Source organism: Mirounga leonina, unplaced genomic scaffold, assembly GCF_011800145.1.
Source record: "Mirounga leonina isolate KUSES-001 unplaced genomic scaffold, KU_Mleo_1.0 Mir_93, whole genome shotgun sequence".
Taxonomy (NCBI): domain Eukaryota; kingdom Metazoa; phylum Chordata; class Mammalia; order Carnivora; family Phocidae; genus Mirounga; species Mirounga leonina.
The window spans coordinates 12,872,868-12,891,151 of record NW_023270854.1 but is presented as its reverse complement, the minus strand read 5'-3'; the positions used below and the strand labels follow the sequence as shown (position 1 = coordinate 12,891,151).

The 18,284-nt window shown below is 45.9% G+C and overlaps 1 protein-coding gene across 1 annotated transcript in view; it reads right to left on the bottom strand.

Moving 5' to 3' along the window:
- Positions 1-18,280, bottom strand: part of KDSR (3-ketodihydrosphingosine reductase) — a 40,005-nt gene extending 21,725 nt beyond the window's left edge. The window contains exons 1-5 of the mRNA XM_034996217.1: positions 18,173-18,280; positions 12,949-13,038; positions 10,459-10,515; positions 6,124-6,189; positions 5,833-5,928 (exon numbers count right to left, since the gene is read on the bottom strand). Of these exons, the coding sequence (XP_034852108.1) occupies positions 5,833-5,928; positions 6,124-6,189; positions 10,459-10,515; positions 12,949-13,038; positions 18,173-18,280 (417 nt within the window). The remainder of the gene's footprint in view (positions 1-5,832; positions 5,929-6,123; positions 6,190-10,458; positions 10,516-12,948; positions 13,039-18,172) is intronic.
- Positions 18,281-18,284: the final 4 nt, after the last annotated feature.

The window sequence follows — 18,284 nt, the reverse complement described above, 5'->3', positions numbered from 1 at the left end:
TCCCCCCCACCAAATAAAAAAATAAATAAATTTGTAAGTGATTGTGTTAGGATGCTGGGATTCCCACTTTTACCAAAATGTCTTTTAATATCACTACATTTCTTTGATAACAAAAATGCTCTAAAAAAGTGCTGAAAAAAGATAGCACACTGAACCCAAGTGTCAACCTCAGCTCCCTTCAGAGATCCCACTAAAATCTCAGTAAAAAGATAATATTTTTTTAAAGGCCAACAGCCTACAGGAACATAGACAATAGGAAAGAAAATAACAGCAAGAACATTCTAGAAGCTGAAAAACAGAACGGTGACCGATAACGAACTTAGCAGAAAGCTGAATGCTAAGCAAGGAGCAGAGAAACTGAAAAGCAGGACTGCACCAGAGAACCCCCAAAGGCTCAAACAGCACCAAAAGCACCTCCGGGGGCAGGAGGCTAGGCATGGGCCTAAAAGAGAGGTGTATCAGCTAAAAGTCTGTCTGTCTGTCTGTCTGTTTATTTATATTATTTCCTTTTTAGAGAGAGCATGCGGGGGTGCATGAGTGGAGCAGGGGAGGGGCAGAGGCAGAGGGAGAGAGAGAATCTCAAGCAGACTCCACACCCAGTGCAGAGCCCGATGCGGGCTCGATCTCAGAATCTTGAGATCACGACCTGAGCTGACATCAAGAGTTGGATGCTTAACTAACTGAGCCACCCAGACGCTCCTAAAAGTCTGTTTAAAACCTAGTCAGACAGATCCACAATTATAATTCGAGATTTCAATACCCCTCTTTCAGTCACTGATCGAACAAGGGCACACAAAATCAGTCAGGACACAGAAGGCTTGACCAACATCTCAGCCAACTGGGCCTAATCAACACTGACAGAACACTCTACCCAAAACAGCAGAATACATGTTCTTTCCAGCACACATGGAATGGCCACAGGAGAGGCTGTATGTTGGGCCAAAAGCAAGTCTCAACAAATTTTAAAGGATTCAAGTCATACAAAGTATGTCTGCTGGCCACAATGGAACTAAATCGGAAATTGATACGGAAATTATTTCTGGAAAATCTCTCAAGTATTCAGAAACTAAGTAACACACTTTTAGATAATCCAAGGGTCAAAGCAGAAATGAAAAGAGAAATTATAAGATATTTGTAACTGAATTGAAGTGAAAACACAACATATCAGAATGTGTAGGCTGCTGCTTTAGCATCATTTAGCTGGAAACTCACGGCACAACCACCCGCATTTGAAGAGGAAGACTCTCACATCAATGACCTCAGCTTTCACCGAGAGAACTATGAAAAGAAGAGCGAATTAAAACAGAAGTATGCAGAAAAAAGGAAATAATAAAAATAAGAGAGGAAATAAATGAAATAGAAAACAGAAAAACAACAGAAAGTTAATAAAACCGAAAGCTGGGGGGCACCTGGGTGGCTCAGTCGTTAAGCGTCTGCCTTCGGCTCAGGTCATGATCCCGGGGTCCTGGGATCAAGCCCCGCATCGGGCTCCCTGCTCAGTGGGAAGCCTGCTTCTCCCTCTCCCACTCCCCCTGCTTGTACCTCCTCTCTTGCTGTGTCTCTCTCTGTCAAATAAATAAATAAAATCTTAAAAAATATATTTAAAAACAAAACAAAACCGAAAGCTGATTACTGAGAAGATCCATAAAAGTGATGAATCTCTAGTCCCACTGGTCAGGAAAGATAAAGGACACAAACTGTCAATATCAAGAATGAGAGAGGTGCTATCACTACAAATTCTATAGATATTAAAGGGGTGATTAAGAGCATACAACGAATAACTCCATGCCAATCAATTCAATGACTTAGACGAAATGGACAAATTCCTTGAAAGACACAAGCTACCAAAGATCACTCAAAAAAGAAATAGATAAGAAGATACAAATGTAGGGGCGCCTGGGTGGCTCAGTCTGTTAAGCGTCTGACTCTTGGTTTCGGCTCAGGTCCTGATCTCATGGATCGTGAGATCAAGTCCTGCACTGGGCTCTGCGCTCAGCAGGAGTCTGCTTGGATATTCTCTCCCTCTGCCCCTTCCCCCACCTGGTTCTCTCTCTCTCTACCTCTCTCTCTCTCTCTCTCAAATAAATAAATAAAATCTTTAAAAAAAAAAAAAGATACAAATGTAGCCCCACATCTACTAAAGACATTGAATTAAAGTTAGAAACCTTCCCACAAAGATAAGCTCAGCCTTCCCTGGTAAATTCTGGCCAATATTTAAGGAAGGATACTATCAATTCTACACAAATCCTTCCACAAAAGTGAAGAGGAGGGAATACTCCCCTACTATGCTAAAAGGCTAGCATTACCTTTACACAAAAATCAGAAAATAACATTACAAGAAAAGAAAATTCCAACTAATGTCCCTTAAGAACACAGAAAGGATTAATAGCCAAGTGGGGTCTAGCCCAGGAATGCAAGGCTGGTTTAACATTGGAAATTAATTAATGTAACTCACCATATCAACTAAAAAAGAACTCTGTGATCATCCCAATAGATGCAGAAAAAGCACCTGACAAAATTCAACCTCCATTCCTTATAAAAACTTTCAGCAGGGGCGCCTGGGTGGCTTAGTCGGTTGAGTGTCCAACTCTTGATTTTGGCTCAGGTCATGATCTCAGGGTCGTGGGATCCAGCCTCCTGCTGGGCTCCACACTGGGCGTGGAACATGCTTAAGATTCTCTCCCTCTCTCTCTCTGCCCCTCCCCGCCCCCAACCTGTGCATGCTCTCTCTCAAAAAAACCAAAAACAAACAAAAAACCTCTCAGCAAACTAGGAATAGAAGTTTCTCAACTTGATAAAGGGCATCCACCCAAACACAACAAAAGAGAACAGAACTATAGCAAACATCATACTTAATGGTGAAAAAAAAAAAAAGAAATGTTTTCTCCCAAGATCAGGAACACCACAAGCATGTCTGCTCTCACCACTTCTATTCTGTACTAGATGTTCTCGCCAGTACAATAAGGGTACCCAGATGGGAACGGAAAAAAGTAAAACTGTTGCAGATGACATGATCTTGAATGTAGAAAATCCAGTGAGCACCAGAATTAATAATGGACTTTAGCAAGACGGCAAGATCAACACACAAAAATCAACTGAATTTCTCTACATTAGCAATGAACACTCAGAAACTGACATAAAAAATACCATTTATACCAGCATCAAAAAATAGGAAATGCAGAAAAATGAGGTGCAAGACCCATACACTGAAAACTACAAAACACTGCTGAGAGAAACAAAAGAAAATTTAAATAAATGGAGATATATCCCACATTCAAAGGTTAAAAGACTCGATATTGTTAAGATGTCAGCTCTCTGGATCTACAGAGTCAAGGTCATCCCAATCAAAAAGTGAAAATAATTATCACTAACAACTACAGGTAGATAAACAGGATACAGCTCCAAGAATCCAAAAGAAAAACCATTATACAGGAAAATTAGGAGAGGTGCACTGGCGTTCCCAAAGACCACATCCAGTTGCAGTAATTCCTGGGATGGCCTCACGGACTCTGCACCTTGTCGTACCCGTGACTCAGACTTATGGCAGTGAGAGGGCACGAAGCACAATCAGCAAGGGCAAAAGGCACCTGGGGCAGAGTCCAGAGGAACCAGGCGTGAGTTTCCAAGAGGCATCTCCCCGGGGAGTCACGTGGCATGTCCTGAGGTCCTCCAGCCATGAGCTGTAACCACACACTCAACCATCCTGTCCAGGGAACCCCTGTGATGTGAACTCTGTGAGCCTCAGTCAAGTTCAAAGGAGACAAACAATCAAAACAAAACAATCAAATAAAAAAATGAGAGAGAATTCACGTTACATGGAAATGAACTCTTCTCTTCAGGAAACGCATCAAACCCAGCAGTGTGGGTTCCAGCAGGACTTCCGGACGATGAGCACATCCCAGGCCTTGACCAGAACACCGCAGGGGACCAAGACAGAGAAGAGGGAGAGCAGAGGGGCAAGTACTGGCCGGGAGGGGGACGCGCCCCTCCTGGGAAGGGTGGCCCGCTACCTGCGTGCAGGGCAGCCGGGAAGAGGCCCTGTCCCTGGGACAGAGACAACAGGCTTCGGGTTACCAGTCCGTTCTTTTTAGAAGTCTGGTTCTCGCTGGGGTGGGACCGCTTCCAGCGGCCGCTAACAGCCACTCAGGCTGCTCAGTGCTGTGCCCGTCTCCGTCCTCCGGCCCCTCACTCCGAGTTCACCCACGACTGCCCCGCATCACCACCTCCTGCCCGACTCCCTCTGACACCTCCCACACAGCTCCCTGACACAGCAGGCAGGAAGACCCTCTGAACACCGAAACGCGAGTCACATTGCCGCCCGACTGAGCTGAAGCCCCTTCAGAGGTTTTGGACTAAAAGCCAAATTCCCCCATGGTGGCCTTCGAGGCCCCAGGACTTCTGGCCCCTGCTCCGCTCCACATCGCTCCAGAAGCTGACCCCTTACCCCCCAGTCCTCCTAATCCTCCACGCCCCCGCCACCCCATACAGGCCTCCTGGTCCGTTCCTTGAGTTTGCCCTGCACATTCAGTCAGGGTGAGTCTGCGGAGTCCCCCTCTGTTAGCCTCTCTCTCTCTCTCTCTCTCGCGCGCGTGCACACACACACAAGCAAACACTCATTCACACACATACTCCCTCATGCTCACACCCTTCCACACACACTCACGCACACCTGACTCCGCGGGCCACCTCCGAAGTCTCACCTCACTGGGTCACGCCTAGGCTGATACAACTATTTTCCCCAACTGATTCTTAACCCAGCTGTTGAAATCATCTTCAACATCTCCCTCTGATAACTTACGGTCAAGGCGTGTAGGCCAAGACAACCGTCTTTTATGCCGAGTTGATAAAGGAGCCTTAAAACACTCGAGTCCCAGAGAAGGCGCCCCTCTGCTTACAGCTGCATTTGGACGCTCCCGACTGGACTTTAAATCAGAGCTTACAGCACCCTCCCAGCCCGCCAGAAGCAGGGTGTCTTCATTACTCCCCTAGCACCCTCCTCCACGAAAGGGGGATGTAATCGACCTTCGCAGAGTAAAGCATGCAAAATCCACTATTACAACGAAGACTAATGGAGCATGAAGGAAAAGAGAGTTGATACCATGTCAACTAAAAAACCGTTTTGTACTTCAGAAGGATTGCAAATCTGATGTCCATTTATTTAGAGCTGACAGAAATTACTAAGAGACGCTCCCTGGCAAACCTGTTTAAAAATATAAACCAAGGGGTGCCTGGGTGGCTCAGTCATTAAACGTCTGCCTTCGGCTCAGGTCATGATCCCAGGGTCCTGGGATCGAGCCCCGCATCGGGCTCCCTGCTCCGCGGGAAGCCTGCTTCTCCCTCTCCCACTCCCCCTGCTTGTGTTCCTGCTCTCGCTGTCTCTCTCTCTGTCACATAAATAACTCTTTAAAAAATATATATATAAACCAAAATAGGATGCGTTATCTTTTTGTCTTGATTTCAGAACTCCAAAGAGTCTGCTCTTGAGCTTTTCTGGTTTACCACTGTTAAAAGCCCTGACAATCGAGATGAAAATCCAGCATCTCTTGGCTTACAGAGAGCTCTCTTGAAGAGAGGACCTCGGTGAATCGTCACCATGATGCATGTCCCATTTTACAGCTAGGGAAACCAAGGTCCAGAGACTTGCTAAGCTCTTAAGGTTGGATGGTCATGGTGCTGGAACCAAAACCTCGTCCAACCTTCCCCTAGCCTTAGAAAGCTTCTATAAATCTGAATGTGTTTTATCTGTTTCGTTTGCAAAGCCTTCCCCTGTGGCTCTGTTCTACTTGTAGTATATGAGTTGCCCAATGAGCAAAAAAGCAAATAGCTACTTACTTCAAAAGTACTAACTTCAAGATCTTCAAATTTTCCCGAAAGTGACATTCCTGCACAGTTCACAAGCATGTCTACTGGGCCCAGTTTCTCCTGTGCCTGGAAAAATTTATCAGAGCAGGCGTTAAGAAAAAGAAGAGAAGAATCAGTTTTGTAGCAAATCAATGCCAATAAATAAAGTCTATACAACTATTAAGGCTACAGAGATGATTTATCAGTTCCAAGGCACACACCAAAATGGGAAGAACCAACTGAAAGGCAAGTGAATTAATTCCAGTTAGCCCAACCTCTTACTTGTTTTATGACATTCTCTACTTGGCTGTAGTCTTGAGATACGTCAACTGATATACAAAGCACCACCTGTTAGGAAGAGAGAAAAAAAAAATGATCAAAGCCACGCAGGTGTCTAAAAGTATTTTTTAAAGAATTTTTTTAATGTAAAGACAATTCTTGCCAAAAGCTAGGAAGTCTGCTTTTGTAGGCACAGATTGCATTGTTGGAAATCTGCTGACCGTGCAACTGCAGAGCCTAATTTTCTTGGCAGTTTTCACAGAAAACTCTCCTGGCAAACGCAAAAACATGTCTTAAGAAATGTTGGTCAAAGTACACATTTTCAGGCATAAAATAAAAAAGTTCTGGGGGTCTCGTGTACAGCATGGTGACTACCAACAGGAATACTATATTGCATACTTGAAATCCACTAAGGGAGTAGATCTTAACTGTTCTCAACACACACACACAAAATAACTGTGTGAGGTGATGGGTGTATTAATCAACTTGAGGTGGTGAGCGTTTCACAACGGAAATGTGGATCAAATCATCACACTGTGCCCCTTAAGCACATACAATTTTTGTCAGTTATCCCTCAGTAAAGCTGGAAATAGAAAGGAAAAGAAATGTAAAAAGCTCCTCTTGGAACGCCTCTAATCCACAGTGACCGAGAGCAGGTCTGAGATCACGTGCGGCCAGATGTCGGGGGAGGCCTGGACCACAAGGAGGCACGTGGAACTCTAGGAGCAGGGACATGCTCTGTGTCTGGATTTCAGTGCTGCTTTCACACGTGTACATATCTGTCAAAAGCCATCAAACTGTACTCTTTACATGGATGTGGTTTACTGGACATCAATTATAGCTCTGGGCGTTAAAAAGAATGCATAAATTACATAAGGAATAAATAAAGCGTACATAAATTGTATCTTAAGTTGTTAACATCTTAGGTCGTTAAAAATAAAAACAATAAATCTAATAAATAAGCTTAAAAAAATACTCCCCTTGGAGCAATCCCAGAGCTCTGATGGCCCTACTGGGACTCCATAGCGTCAGGTGGACTAAAGAGATAAGCAAACAATACCTACTCACAAAAGCCACCTTAGCTTGAGTCACCGGCTCAGAGCCTGAGCCTGGTGGTCTTTCAAGGCCAAGGGTCGATCGGGGCCTGTGCGAGCTTGAGGTCCCCGACTCTGGACAGACTGGCCACTCACAGGGGTCAGCAAAGCAAGCCGCAGAGCCTACCCGGCCCAAACCTGGCCACGCTCAGGGGTTCAAAGCACAGAGATGGCAGGAAGAGCCCAGCCCATGCTGGCCACGGATAACAATTCCATTCAGTCTTTGGAAAGGAAGAAGGGAAGTAAGGGAAGAAGGGAGGAGGGGGGGAAAAAAGCACATATTTCCGTGCTTACTTTGATAGAAATTTATAAAATAGCAGTTCAGAATACTAATGGGGACTAACAATGAGCTATTGTTTTAATTTCCCTTTTTGGATCATGTTTTCAAATCTAGAGCTTAACCTCTGACATTGGAATGTTCTGTGTGCCAAGGGCGGGGAGGGGTCGCAGAGAGAAGCAGAAAGGCATTTCACGACTTCTCCGTCTTTCCATGAGTTCTTCTGGGTGGAGAATGGCTGCCAAGCTAGGGGCAGACAGAATGAGTGTGCACAGGAGGGCACGTCCACATACACACACGTGCCCACGTGTGGCCCCAAGTCGAAGGGGGTGCAGTGCGGTGGAAGAAGCAGGCGTGGGCTTGGCAGGCCTGGCTTCCAACGCTGCCCCTTCATTCACTAGCTGGGCAGAACCTGCTCCAGGAAGGGTGTCAGAAGCAAGTGACGACAAAGGTCCCTTCCAGCTCTGAGAAGATACGATGTGGGGAATAAAGCCATGACGTGAGAGGTGATTGCCTTAGAATCTGATGCGGCAGGCAGGAAGTCTTATTTGAGGCAGGAAGGAACCCTATCCAAATGATCTAAATTCCTAAGAAAAGGAAATGGCCCCCTTCACAAATGTAATAACCTGGAATATTCCAGAGGAGCGGCCCTTGGGTTTTATTCCTGTGATCGGGATTTTTATATGAGTCTTTTTATACAGTATTAGATCATTTACTATAAATAAAAGCTATCCCACAGACAAGTAAAATTTTTAAAAAAAGGGTTCACAAACCACCAGGAAAAGTGTCCACGGGGGACTGCTTGTGCTAAGCTGTACAGCAAACCCCTTCTGTGCTGGTAGAAGGAGCGAGCTCCCTCTGGCCCAGGCCAGCCCTGCCTATCTTCCCTTCCCCGATGCAGATGGCAGGAACTCGCCGCATGACCTACAGCCTTCTGACGGCGGAGGTGGGGGCAGAAGTCATGGTGAAGAAGTCCAGGGCACCAAGATGGTGCTGACAGCAGGCCTGGCCTTCAGCCAGGAGCACATGAGCTCCATGGTTTTACAGGATACTTCTTTCTCTATCAGAACTTACACGAATACGAAAAAAAAAAAAAATGGGGAGATTTGCCAAGCTGGCAGTTTTCCAAGGTTCATGGGCTTCAGAGAAGGGGGCACAGAAGCCAAGGTACTGGAGAAAACCTCACATGTGTACACAAGGAGATGTGGATGAGGACCTCTACCTGCGCACAGAGCGCCAAAGCAGAAGACCTGCCGACAGCCCACGCACGGGGAAATGGCTGCGTACGCTGTGGGTACCTGAGACTCTGTTACAAAAAATCAGGCCGATTTATTTTTCATGACAAGGAAAGCTCTCTAACATATTTTGGAGGGGAAAAAGAGGCAATTAAAACTACAGTGAGGGGAATCTGGGTGGCTCAGTCAGTTAGGCGTCTGACTCTTGCTTTTGGCTTGGGTCATGATCTCGGGGTGGTGGGATCGAGCCCTGCACTGGGCTCCACGCTTGCTTGGCATGGAGTCTCCTTGAGATTTTTTCCCTCTCCCTCCCCCTCCACTCCTCCCCCTGTGCTCGGGCACTCTCTCTCTCAAATAAATAAATAAAATCTTTTTAAAAAAATAATTAAAAAATTTTTAAAAAAAAACTACAGTGAAATATCATTTAAAACCCATCCGAAAAGCAAAAATTAGAAAGCCTGCCAATACCAAGTGTTGGCAAGGATGTGGGGCAACAAGAGGCCCCGAGCACTACTGGTGGGCATGTACCCGTTTCGGTGAAGTGGAAGATGCGTGTGTGCTGTAACTATTTCGCCACACTTCCATTTCCAGGCACCGTTCACTCTCGCACGTGTGCGCAGAGACATGGAGAAAAACTTCCGTAACAGCAAGAAATAAAACTAACCAAAAAACCGGAAACGAAATATCCACCAACAGTAGAACTGATGAACAAGAGGTCTTCTATATATATCCAGGAAAACGCTATCCAGCAGTAAAAAAAATGAATAAACTATGACTTTACGCAGCAACACAGAGGAATCTCAAAAGCAGTATCCAGTGAAGAGATCAAGTTGCACAAAAATACCTAAAGAATGATGTCCTACAAATCTACACAGACAGAAAGTAGATTAGTGATTGCCTGGGGCTGTGGGGGTTGGGAGGAAGTGGGGAGTGACAAGGTCCAGACTTTCTTTACAGGATGACAGAAAGGTTCTAAAACCGATTCTGGTGCTGGTTGAGCAACTCTGTGGCTAAGCCAAACGCCACTGAGCTGTACACTTTAAATCGGTGAGTTGAATGGTATGTGAAGAATGCCTCGAGAAGGCTGACAAAAAAAATAATGATGCCATAAAGTTCAAAGAGACGCAGAAATAAACAGCATATTATTTAGGGTCACATGCACCATCTAGTCAAATTATAAAGAAAAGCAAAGGACGAATCAACATGAAAATCAGGTTGAGGCTTGCCTCTAGGAATGAGACCGGAGGATATGGGCAGCTGATATGGGCTCCCAGGGGGGTTTCAGGGGCCCTAGTAAATCTCATTTCTTAAGCTCGGTGATGAGTGTCATAGTAACTTGTTATTATGTTTTATACTGAAAGATACATATATGTATACACACAACGTTTTAGTCATCCAAAAATGCCATAACCCCCCCCAAAAATTTACTACCCCATTCCCCTTAAGTGTTTGTATGAAGTTACCTTAAATAAATAACTGAAATAAAATCATCTTCTAGAAAAACATTATTTGATCATTGGTACGTGAAAGTCAAAGTCTGTACATTTTTGGTAATAACCTGAACTCACAGACAATTTAAATGATTTTGCCTTTTTAAAAAAACAGTCTAATATGTATTTTAATTAGGAAAATCCTACAGGCTTTACATGAACTATTCACAGTTGAAATAACACTTTCCTTTACACAGCTGTGCTGATTAGTACAGAAAATGTATCACGAAGACTGATCATACCTGTTTATCATTAATAGAGTGCTTTTCAATTTCTTTCTTTGCCTGCAGCAGCTTGTCCTGAAAGCAACAGAGCACAATTAGTTCTGGTGATTGTCTATTTGTCTGCTTGTTTGTTTAAATGGGGCAAGAAAGCAATTATTTGTGTAAGTATTTATTAAAGTCTAGAAAACACGCAAGACAGCACCTTTATTGCATCGCTATGGGCCACAGTCTATGAAAGAAAGAAGCTGTGAAGTTATGCTCGGCTATGATTAAGTGATAGCAAGGGTTTTCTGAAAGATAACAGAAAAATAAATGAACTGCAAAATCCCAGTTAACAGTACTAATTGCTGATGGGCACCATCTCACTGCTAATAAATGTTTTGATCTGACATTATGTAGTTGTGACATAAAACAAGAACCACCACATGGTCGTGCAATGCTTCCCAATGCTTCAGGGTTCGTGTGATTCCACTTCAAGAGTGCTTTCGTAAGAGACTGTCCAATATTTTCCTCCTCTCCCATAAAAGCAAATATAGTAAAAATCACCTTTTAGATAGATTGAGAAAACCTAATCCTGGCTACTTTCGAGAATAATCTTAAGACAAGCAAAGCCACCCTGTAACTGAGAGATTCTTCCAAGGTCTCAATTTTGTTTGCTTGACTCATTTTTCAAGAAGAGAGATATATCAGTTTACAGTTCTTAATTTGTTCTAAAAGTTGTAATTTAAAAACATCAGGACAGCTAGAGAAGAACAAAAAAGGAGGGGAATCTTTCGGAAAGACACGTGGGTGTTCCGAACGTGGATGTGTCTATAATAAAATAATATTCTATTAATAGACAAACACAATTTGCCTTGTCAAAATTGGAATAAACAATTATATTAGAAAATAAAGAATTTCTGGAAGCCAGAAGGCTCATCTGCTCATTCACGTCTAGCAATGTAAGGACCCACAGAAAGAGCTTCTGAGCACCTGAAACCTGGGGCCACCCGTGGTTCCTTTTCACCTATCTTCTTTCAAATATCAGCACTGTTTAAATTTCACATAATGCCATTTTTTTTTAACATTTTTTTTTTTTAAAGATTTTATTTATTTATTCATGAGAGACAGAGAGAGAGAGAGAGAGGCAGAGGGAGAAGCAGGCTCCCAAGGAGCAGGGAGCCCGATGCGGGACTCGATCCCAGGACCCTGAGATCATGACCTGAGCTGAAGGCAGACGCTTAACCATCTGAGCCACCCAGGCGCCCCTCACATAATGCCATTTTATTAAAGTTATGTTCTCTGGATACCTGGGTGGCTCAGTCACTTAAGCGTCTGCCTTCGGCTCAGGTCATGATCCCAGGGTCCTGGGATGGAGTCCCGGATCGGGCTCCCTGCTCGGCAGGGAGTCTACTTCTCCCTCCGCCCCACTTGTGCTCTCTCCCTCACAAAAATAAATGAATAAAATCTTTAATCAAACAAAATAAAGTGACGTTTTCCTTCCCATCAAGTGGCTTTGATGCCAAAGCGAATTCATTGTTAGAGATGTCAGGACACAAATGAGAGGAGGTAGCAATTCTGCCTTTCTTGATTTTAAGAAGAAATCATGAACATCAAAGCCTAATTCTGTGCCAATATTTAAACATTTTCCCCCGAGGCCCTCCATGGCAGCTGTGCACCCCCACCTGAGTGGTTGGTCACCCCACTGTTGCCCTCCTTTGGCATATGTGAATCCAAAGTCCCCAAGCAATGATGCCACGCTGGTGTTCCCATCCTTCCATCAAACCTGCCCTCATGTCTTCATTCTGCAACTCTGTTTTGAGCACCCGCTGGGAGCCAAGCATGACGCCAGGCACGGAACAGTGCCAGGTGGCCCATAACACAGGCATGGTGGCCTCCCCCCCCCCAACCCCACCTCCCTGGAGCCAGAGGACTCCACAACTGTTCGTGTGAATCCAGTGTCATTGCTTTAGCTGTGGAAACAACTTTGTCAAGAATAACAGACCCTGCGGGGGGTGGGGGGGCACGAAAAGAAAAGAAAAACAGACTTTGTGTTGACTTGACACAGAAAAACACTGTTTTGCTGCAGTGCTGGGGAGGAGCAAGATTCCCCTGTGGAGTCTGGGTATCATTAGAGATGTGCATCATCTCGATAATAAGCAAATTACAGACAGACACCTGCACGCCTTTCAGGACTCGGCTATCAGCTCGGCCATCGGCTCTGCCTTCTCCTGTGGGCAGGTGGACGCCCTCCCTGGCTCCCTGCGGCCTCTCCCATCTCCACCCGCAGTGCCTCTGATGTTGCCTAACAGCTGTCGAAACTAAATAAATATTTGTGGAACTGGCCTGACTTCAACCAAGAAGTCTTTGCCCCGAATATGAGAAATAACCAGTGGTCCAAAAATCACACCTGGAACCAGAGATACGAGCCATTTCTCGCACAGGTTCCCGAATCCCAGGACATGCACACTGCCTCTCCGGCTAATCCAAAGCCGAGTAAGGGAGTAACAACACACCCAGAAGACTTACCTCATTTCGTGCCACCAGAGTTATAAACGCTCCTTGTTTATAGCACTCGATAGCAATACACTTTCCAATGCCACTAGAGCCTCCTGTAACCTAAAAGCAAAAATAATAAAATCTTCTTAGCTCTTGAAATTGCCCTGCTGCGGGAAGTTTATTTCACACGACTATGATGAGCTCTAAAACCCAATCTACAAGAACCAGATTTTTAGGGGCGCCTGGGTGGCTCAGTTGGTTAAGCGACTGCCTTCGGCTCAGGTCATGATCTTGGAGTCCCTGGATCGAGTCCCGCATCGGGCTCCCTGCTCGGCAGGGAGTCTGCTTCTCCCTCTGACCCTCCCCACTCTCATGCTCTCTCTATCTCATTCTCTCTCTCAAATAAATAAATAAAATCTTTAAAAAAAAAAGAACCAGATTTTTAGCTATTGTAGTTTCTTCGTCCCAGACTTAACGAAGGAAGTGCAGACATGAAAGATGTTACCGTCAGCGGGTCCTGCTGCCGATTGTTTTCGGTACTGAACTATAAACTGCACACCTATATTTTTCTGCATTCACTGGAAGGAAAGTGCCCTATAAATTGAGCTAATAAATAATACATTAGTCTACCTCTGGTTCCAAATTCAAATGAATCTTATTTCCTTACTGCATATCTCTTATATGACTCTCTCCACAAGAGATGCAAAGAAGAGCTACCTGCACAGATCTTCTAATATTTTACATGACTGCTTATTATAAAAGAAATACATGATCACATGGAAATATTAAAAGGCAAAGTTTTCCTTCCTGTACTATTCTGCCCCTCACAATCTAGCTCAGTCCTACTGGCTGTCTTTGAGTTCCACGCTCCCTCCAATCACAGGGCCTTTGCACATTCTATTTCCCTGCCAGAAATGCTCTTCTCCCCTCTTTTCATCCAGCTGACACCCATTCACCCATTAAATCTCAGCTCAGGGGCACCTGGGTGGCTAGGTCAGTTAAGCATCCAACTCTTGGTTTCAGCTCAGGTCATGATCTCATGGGTTGTGGGATCCAGCCCTGCTTTGCCGGGCTCCGTGCTCAGCGGGGAGTCTGCTTGAGATTCTCTCCCTCTGCCCGTCCCCGCCCCCCCAAATAAATAAATCTTAAAAAAATAAATAAACCTCAGCTCAAACATCACTTCCTCAGGAAAACCTTCACTGACTGCCCCTTCCCTAACCTCAACCCACTTTTCAGCACCGCATCCTTTTTCCTTTACTTTATGGCACTCACATATTCAAACGGCCATGCATTTATTTGTGTGATTATTTGATTCATGACCATCTCTCCTATCACTGCCTCACACATGCCATAAAAATACCAACTCCATTTCTGCTCCCACTACATTCCTAGCACTCAGCACAATGCCTGCATATAGGAAGGACTCAATAGATACTTAACTTCGTAAGGCAATATTATCTTTCCAGTCATTTTTCCTATGCAAATTATATAATATGGGGCAAGAGAGTGGGGGCTCAGGGTTGTCAGGTGAAGGAAGTGGGGAAATATCAGAGAGGCATCTGACCTTACACGGTATCATATCCTACTTTAAAAAAATATGTATCTGGACGCCTGGGTGGCTCAGTTGGTTGGGTGTCTGCCTTCAGCTCAGGTGATGATCCCAGGGGCCTGGGATCAAGTCCCACATTGGGCTCCTTGCTCAGTGGGGAGCTTGCTTCTCCCTCTGCCTGCTCCCCCTGCTTGTGTGTTCTCTCTCTGACAAATAAATAAATAAAATCTTTAAAAAAATAGAATAGGATAAAAAATACGTATCAAAATATGTCAAAAAACTAAAAGGCTTCACTATATTACATTAAGGAGCTGTATTAAAACTTAGTTGACAATTTCCCTGTAACAGACATTAGGATTATTTCAAATATTTTACTGTTAGATATAAATCATGCTGTAGTGAACATCCTTGACCCCATCTCAATGATTTTAAAATTATCATAAAGCCACTCCTATACAATGTACCAATCTCCATGGATGCTTAGGCTCCCCTAGTTTTCTTTAGCCCCAAGTCCTCACCATTGAAGAGATTTCCTTGGCAGACAATTAACCAATTATCTCCAGAAGGTTACTGTAAAAATCTACCTGCTGCCCCAGCTAACAGATGCCTCTGAGAAGCTCTTTGCTGCTGAGATATTTCACGGGTGGCCTTGGCTTTTTAATTCTCACCAGCCATTCCAATTCCATAGTAATTAACAGGCCCCTGGCCATCGTATGATGGTGTTGCTACTGCCTCGATGTCCCTCCACCCAACATCCCCTGCATACCTACCTATCCAAATCCTACCTAGCCTGCAGAGGCCAGATCCAAAGTCCCCTCCTCCAGGAAGCTTTCCTGACTCTGTCACTCAGTCCTGTCCTTTGCCTATCACTTTCCACTCTGTGTGCACGTCTTAGCTCCCTGACCAGACCGCAAGCTCCTTGAGGACGAGCACCAAGTCCAATTTATCTCCCCCACTCTGAGCACAGAACCTGGCATAAGCAGTTGCTAAATAAGTACTCAGCCTACATTAATTTGCAGAAATGGTGCATGGTTCCATTTCTCTGAAAAATACGATGCCAGAAAAAATTGCAAGTAAAGTCTCCCTATTTGTTATTCGATAAATCAATGGAAGTTGAAGTTACGAGGTTACCGATTAAACGTACATGCTCTAAAGTGCTATTGCTGTGATTGCTGTCCTTTTTCTAGACTGTGACAGGTAAGCTAGCACAGCCAAGAGACCGTTCAACCTGATCACTTCTAAGTTTATTCCATAAGAGCAAGGGTTAAGACTTCAATCTTTCGGTCCTAGCTCGTGAGAAACTAACCTTCTAACGAAGCTAATGCTTAGAAGGTATCTAAGAATATACATCAGCCAAGTCTAGGCTGTGTTATTCTGAACGGTAGAACAACACGGAAGAGATGGCTGAGAAAGTGGGAAATATGAATGGAGTTGCCTGACAATTGGTAAACTGGGCCCAGATGTGGGACACTAAAGATAACAGCCTAATTTCCTTTCCTTATCACTGCGTCTTAACGATTCAATGCAAAATATTATTTAAATGTTACTATCTCTTTCATCACATCATACACCTCTTTTTTTTTTTTTAAGATTTTATTTATTTACGAAAGAGAGAATGAAAGAGAGAGAGCACATGAGAGGGGGGAAGGTCAGAAGGAGAAGCAGACTCCCCGCCGAGCAGGGAGCCCGATGTGGGACTCGATCCTCGGACTCCAGGATCATGACCTGAGCCGAAGGCAGTCGCTTAACCAACTGAGCCACCCAGGCGCCCACATCATACCCCTCTTATTGAGGGCAAGAGACAGGGTGGTTTGTGGCAAGAACTGCTCCCAGCCATCTCCAAAAAGGAAGGACCTGATTTTCCAGTTCTCCCCAAGTCGATTAAACAGGTTTTAAACCTAAGTACAGATCCTGTAATACTTGTGCTGCTTTATCACTGTCATTAGGGAGATAACAGTAGTGTATGCGAACTGTTCTAAATAGAAAGCGATAAATAATTGTGACCTAAGTCTGTTCATGCTTTCACATAAGCAGACATTCTAAATGTTAGCTCCCTCTCCTAACACCACCTGGTCCGGTCCTAACAAATCTCAAGAAAAAGAATGGTGCTTTCCCTCATCTTGTGACATTAAAAAAGAAGACAGATGGTGACATCATGTGAATTATTCATGTCATCCTCACATTATTTATAGTGGCGTATTAAAATGGGATGGTGAAAATAAGAAATTTTCTTAGTTTACCCCAACAGACTGATTATCTTACTGGTGGCCTGCGGCACAATGAAGCTGGAACGACTGGAGTCAAGGTTAAGTGAAACTCCCTTATAAATACCCAATCGAAATGCTCATTCCTGCTTTTGGCTTTATGTTTCCTTCCAAGTTATGCTCTGCAAACGTAACTTCTGCAAGATTCCAACTTTTAAAGCCATGCTTCTGAGGCAGAAGTTCTCTTGGAGACGTGACACTTCCAGAATTTGGCCTCACTGTAAAGTTTGGCTTCTCTCGCTCCCTTCTGAAATGAATTTACACTAACCTCATCTACCTTGCACATCAGGAATAGCAGGAGTTGGAGACATACTAATATTTTTACAAAGGGCAAGGTAAAGAAAAAGACATTTTCTCATTCACAAATGCTTGTCCAGATTTAAAGCCCACTAAAATAAACAACCAGCCCAGCCCAGACAGCTCGGTGGGGAGGCTCCACCTCAGCCGAGACACGCGTATGTCACCTCCGGCAGGATTTGTGGGGCCCGCTTAGGAACCAATTCTCCTTATTCAATAACCTCCCACCTCGGGTGCCTCGGGGTTGTGAGATCCAAATAAGGAAACCGAAGAGAAAGCCTCAGCAAGTGGCGAAGTGCTGGGCGCAGGTGAGGAGGCATTCTCTCTCAGTGGAAGGAAGGTGCCACCACCTGCAGAAAAGGGACACTAGCTTCCGGTAAGAAACGAACCAAACCCATCCGCACCTCCTTCATCCCTAACACACCAGCAGGTCGGTGAGCTCGTCCGTCTGCCCCTGAAATGATGGCAGAGCTCGGCCCTGAAACAGCAATCGGCCGACCCCGGGCTGAGCCCCGACAGACCAGCAGTGTAGACCCGACAGAAGCGTCCCGACACCGCTCAGCCCAGGACCGCCAGCCCCCTGGGTTCGGGGCGGTCCCCCCCCCGCCCCCCGCCCCAGGTGAGTCACTTCCTGGATTCCTCTGGCAACTGCTCTTTCTGTCACTCGCACAGGCCGTCGGCCCGGTCCGAGCTGCCTCGGGGGGTCCCGGCGGCTGGGACCCCTTCTCTGCCGCCCGCCTCCCCGCGACCCGGCCGGGACCGCGCGCCTCGCCCCGCGCGGCCACCGACCGCGGTGTCCTTGGCAAACTTTCTCAGCCTCTCCGCTCCTCCGTTGACTCATCGGAAAACCGAGCGCAAAAATATCCACGTCCCACGGATGCCCCGGGGATTAACGAGCGGCTCCCGAGCCACCGGGCGCCCCGGGGCCCCGCTCTCCGGCCCCGGCGAGGGCCAGCTGCGGCGGAGGACGGGTCCCCGCGGCCCCCCGCAGGGACGGGGCCGGGCCGCGCGGCGGCAGGTGGCCCTCGGCGGAGAAAGGGACGCCGGCGGCTGGGCCTCGGGCGCGGGCCGGCGCGCCAGGGGGCGGGCTCGGGGCGGCCGAGCGGGCCGGGCGGCGGCGGCGCGGCAACAGGAGGCCACTCACCACCACATGCGCCCCGGGCAGGGCGAGGGGCTTGGGGCTGATGAGCGGCGACACCATGTAGAGCAGCAGCACGAACGCCACGAGGAAGGCGGCCGCCAGCAGCAGCATCGCT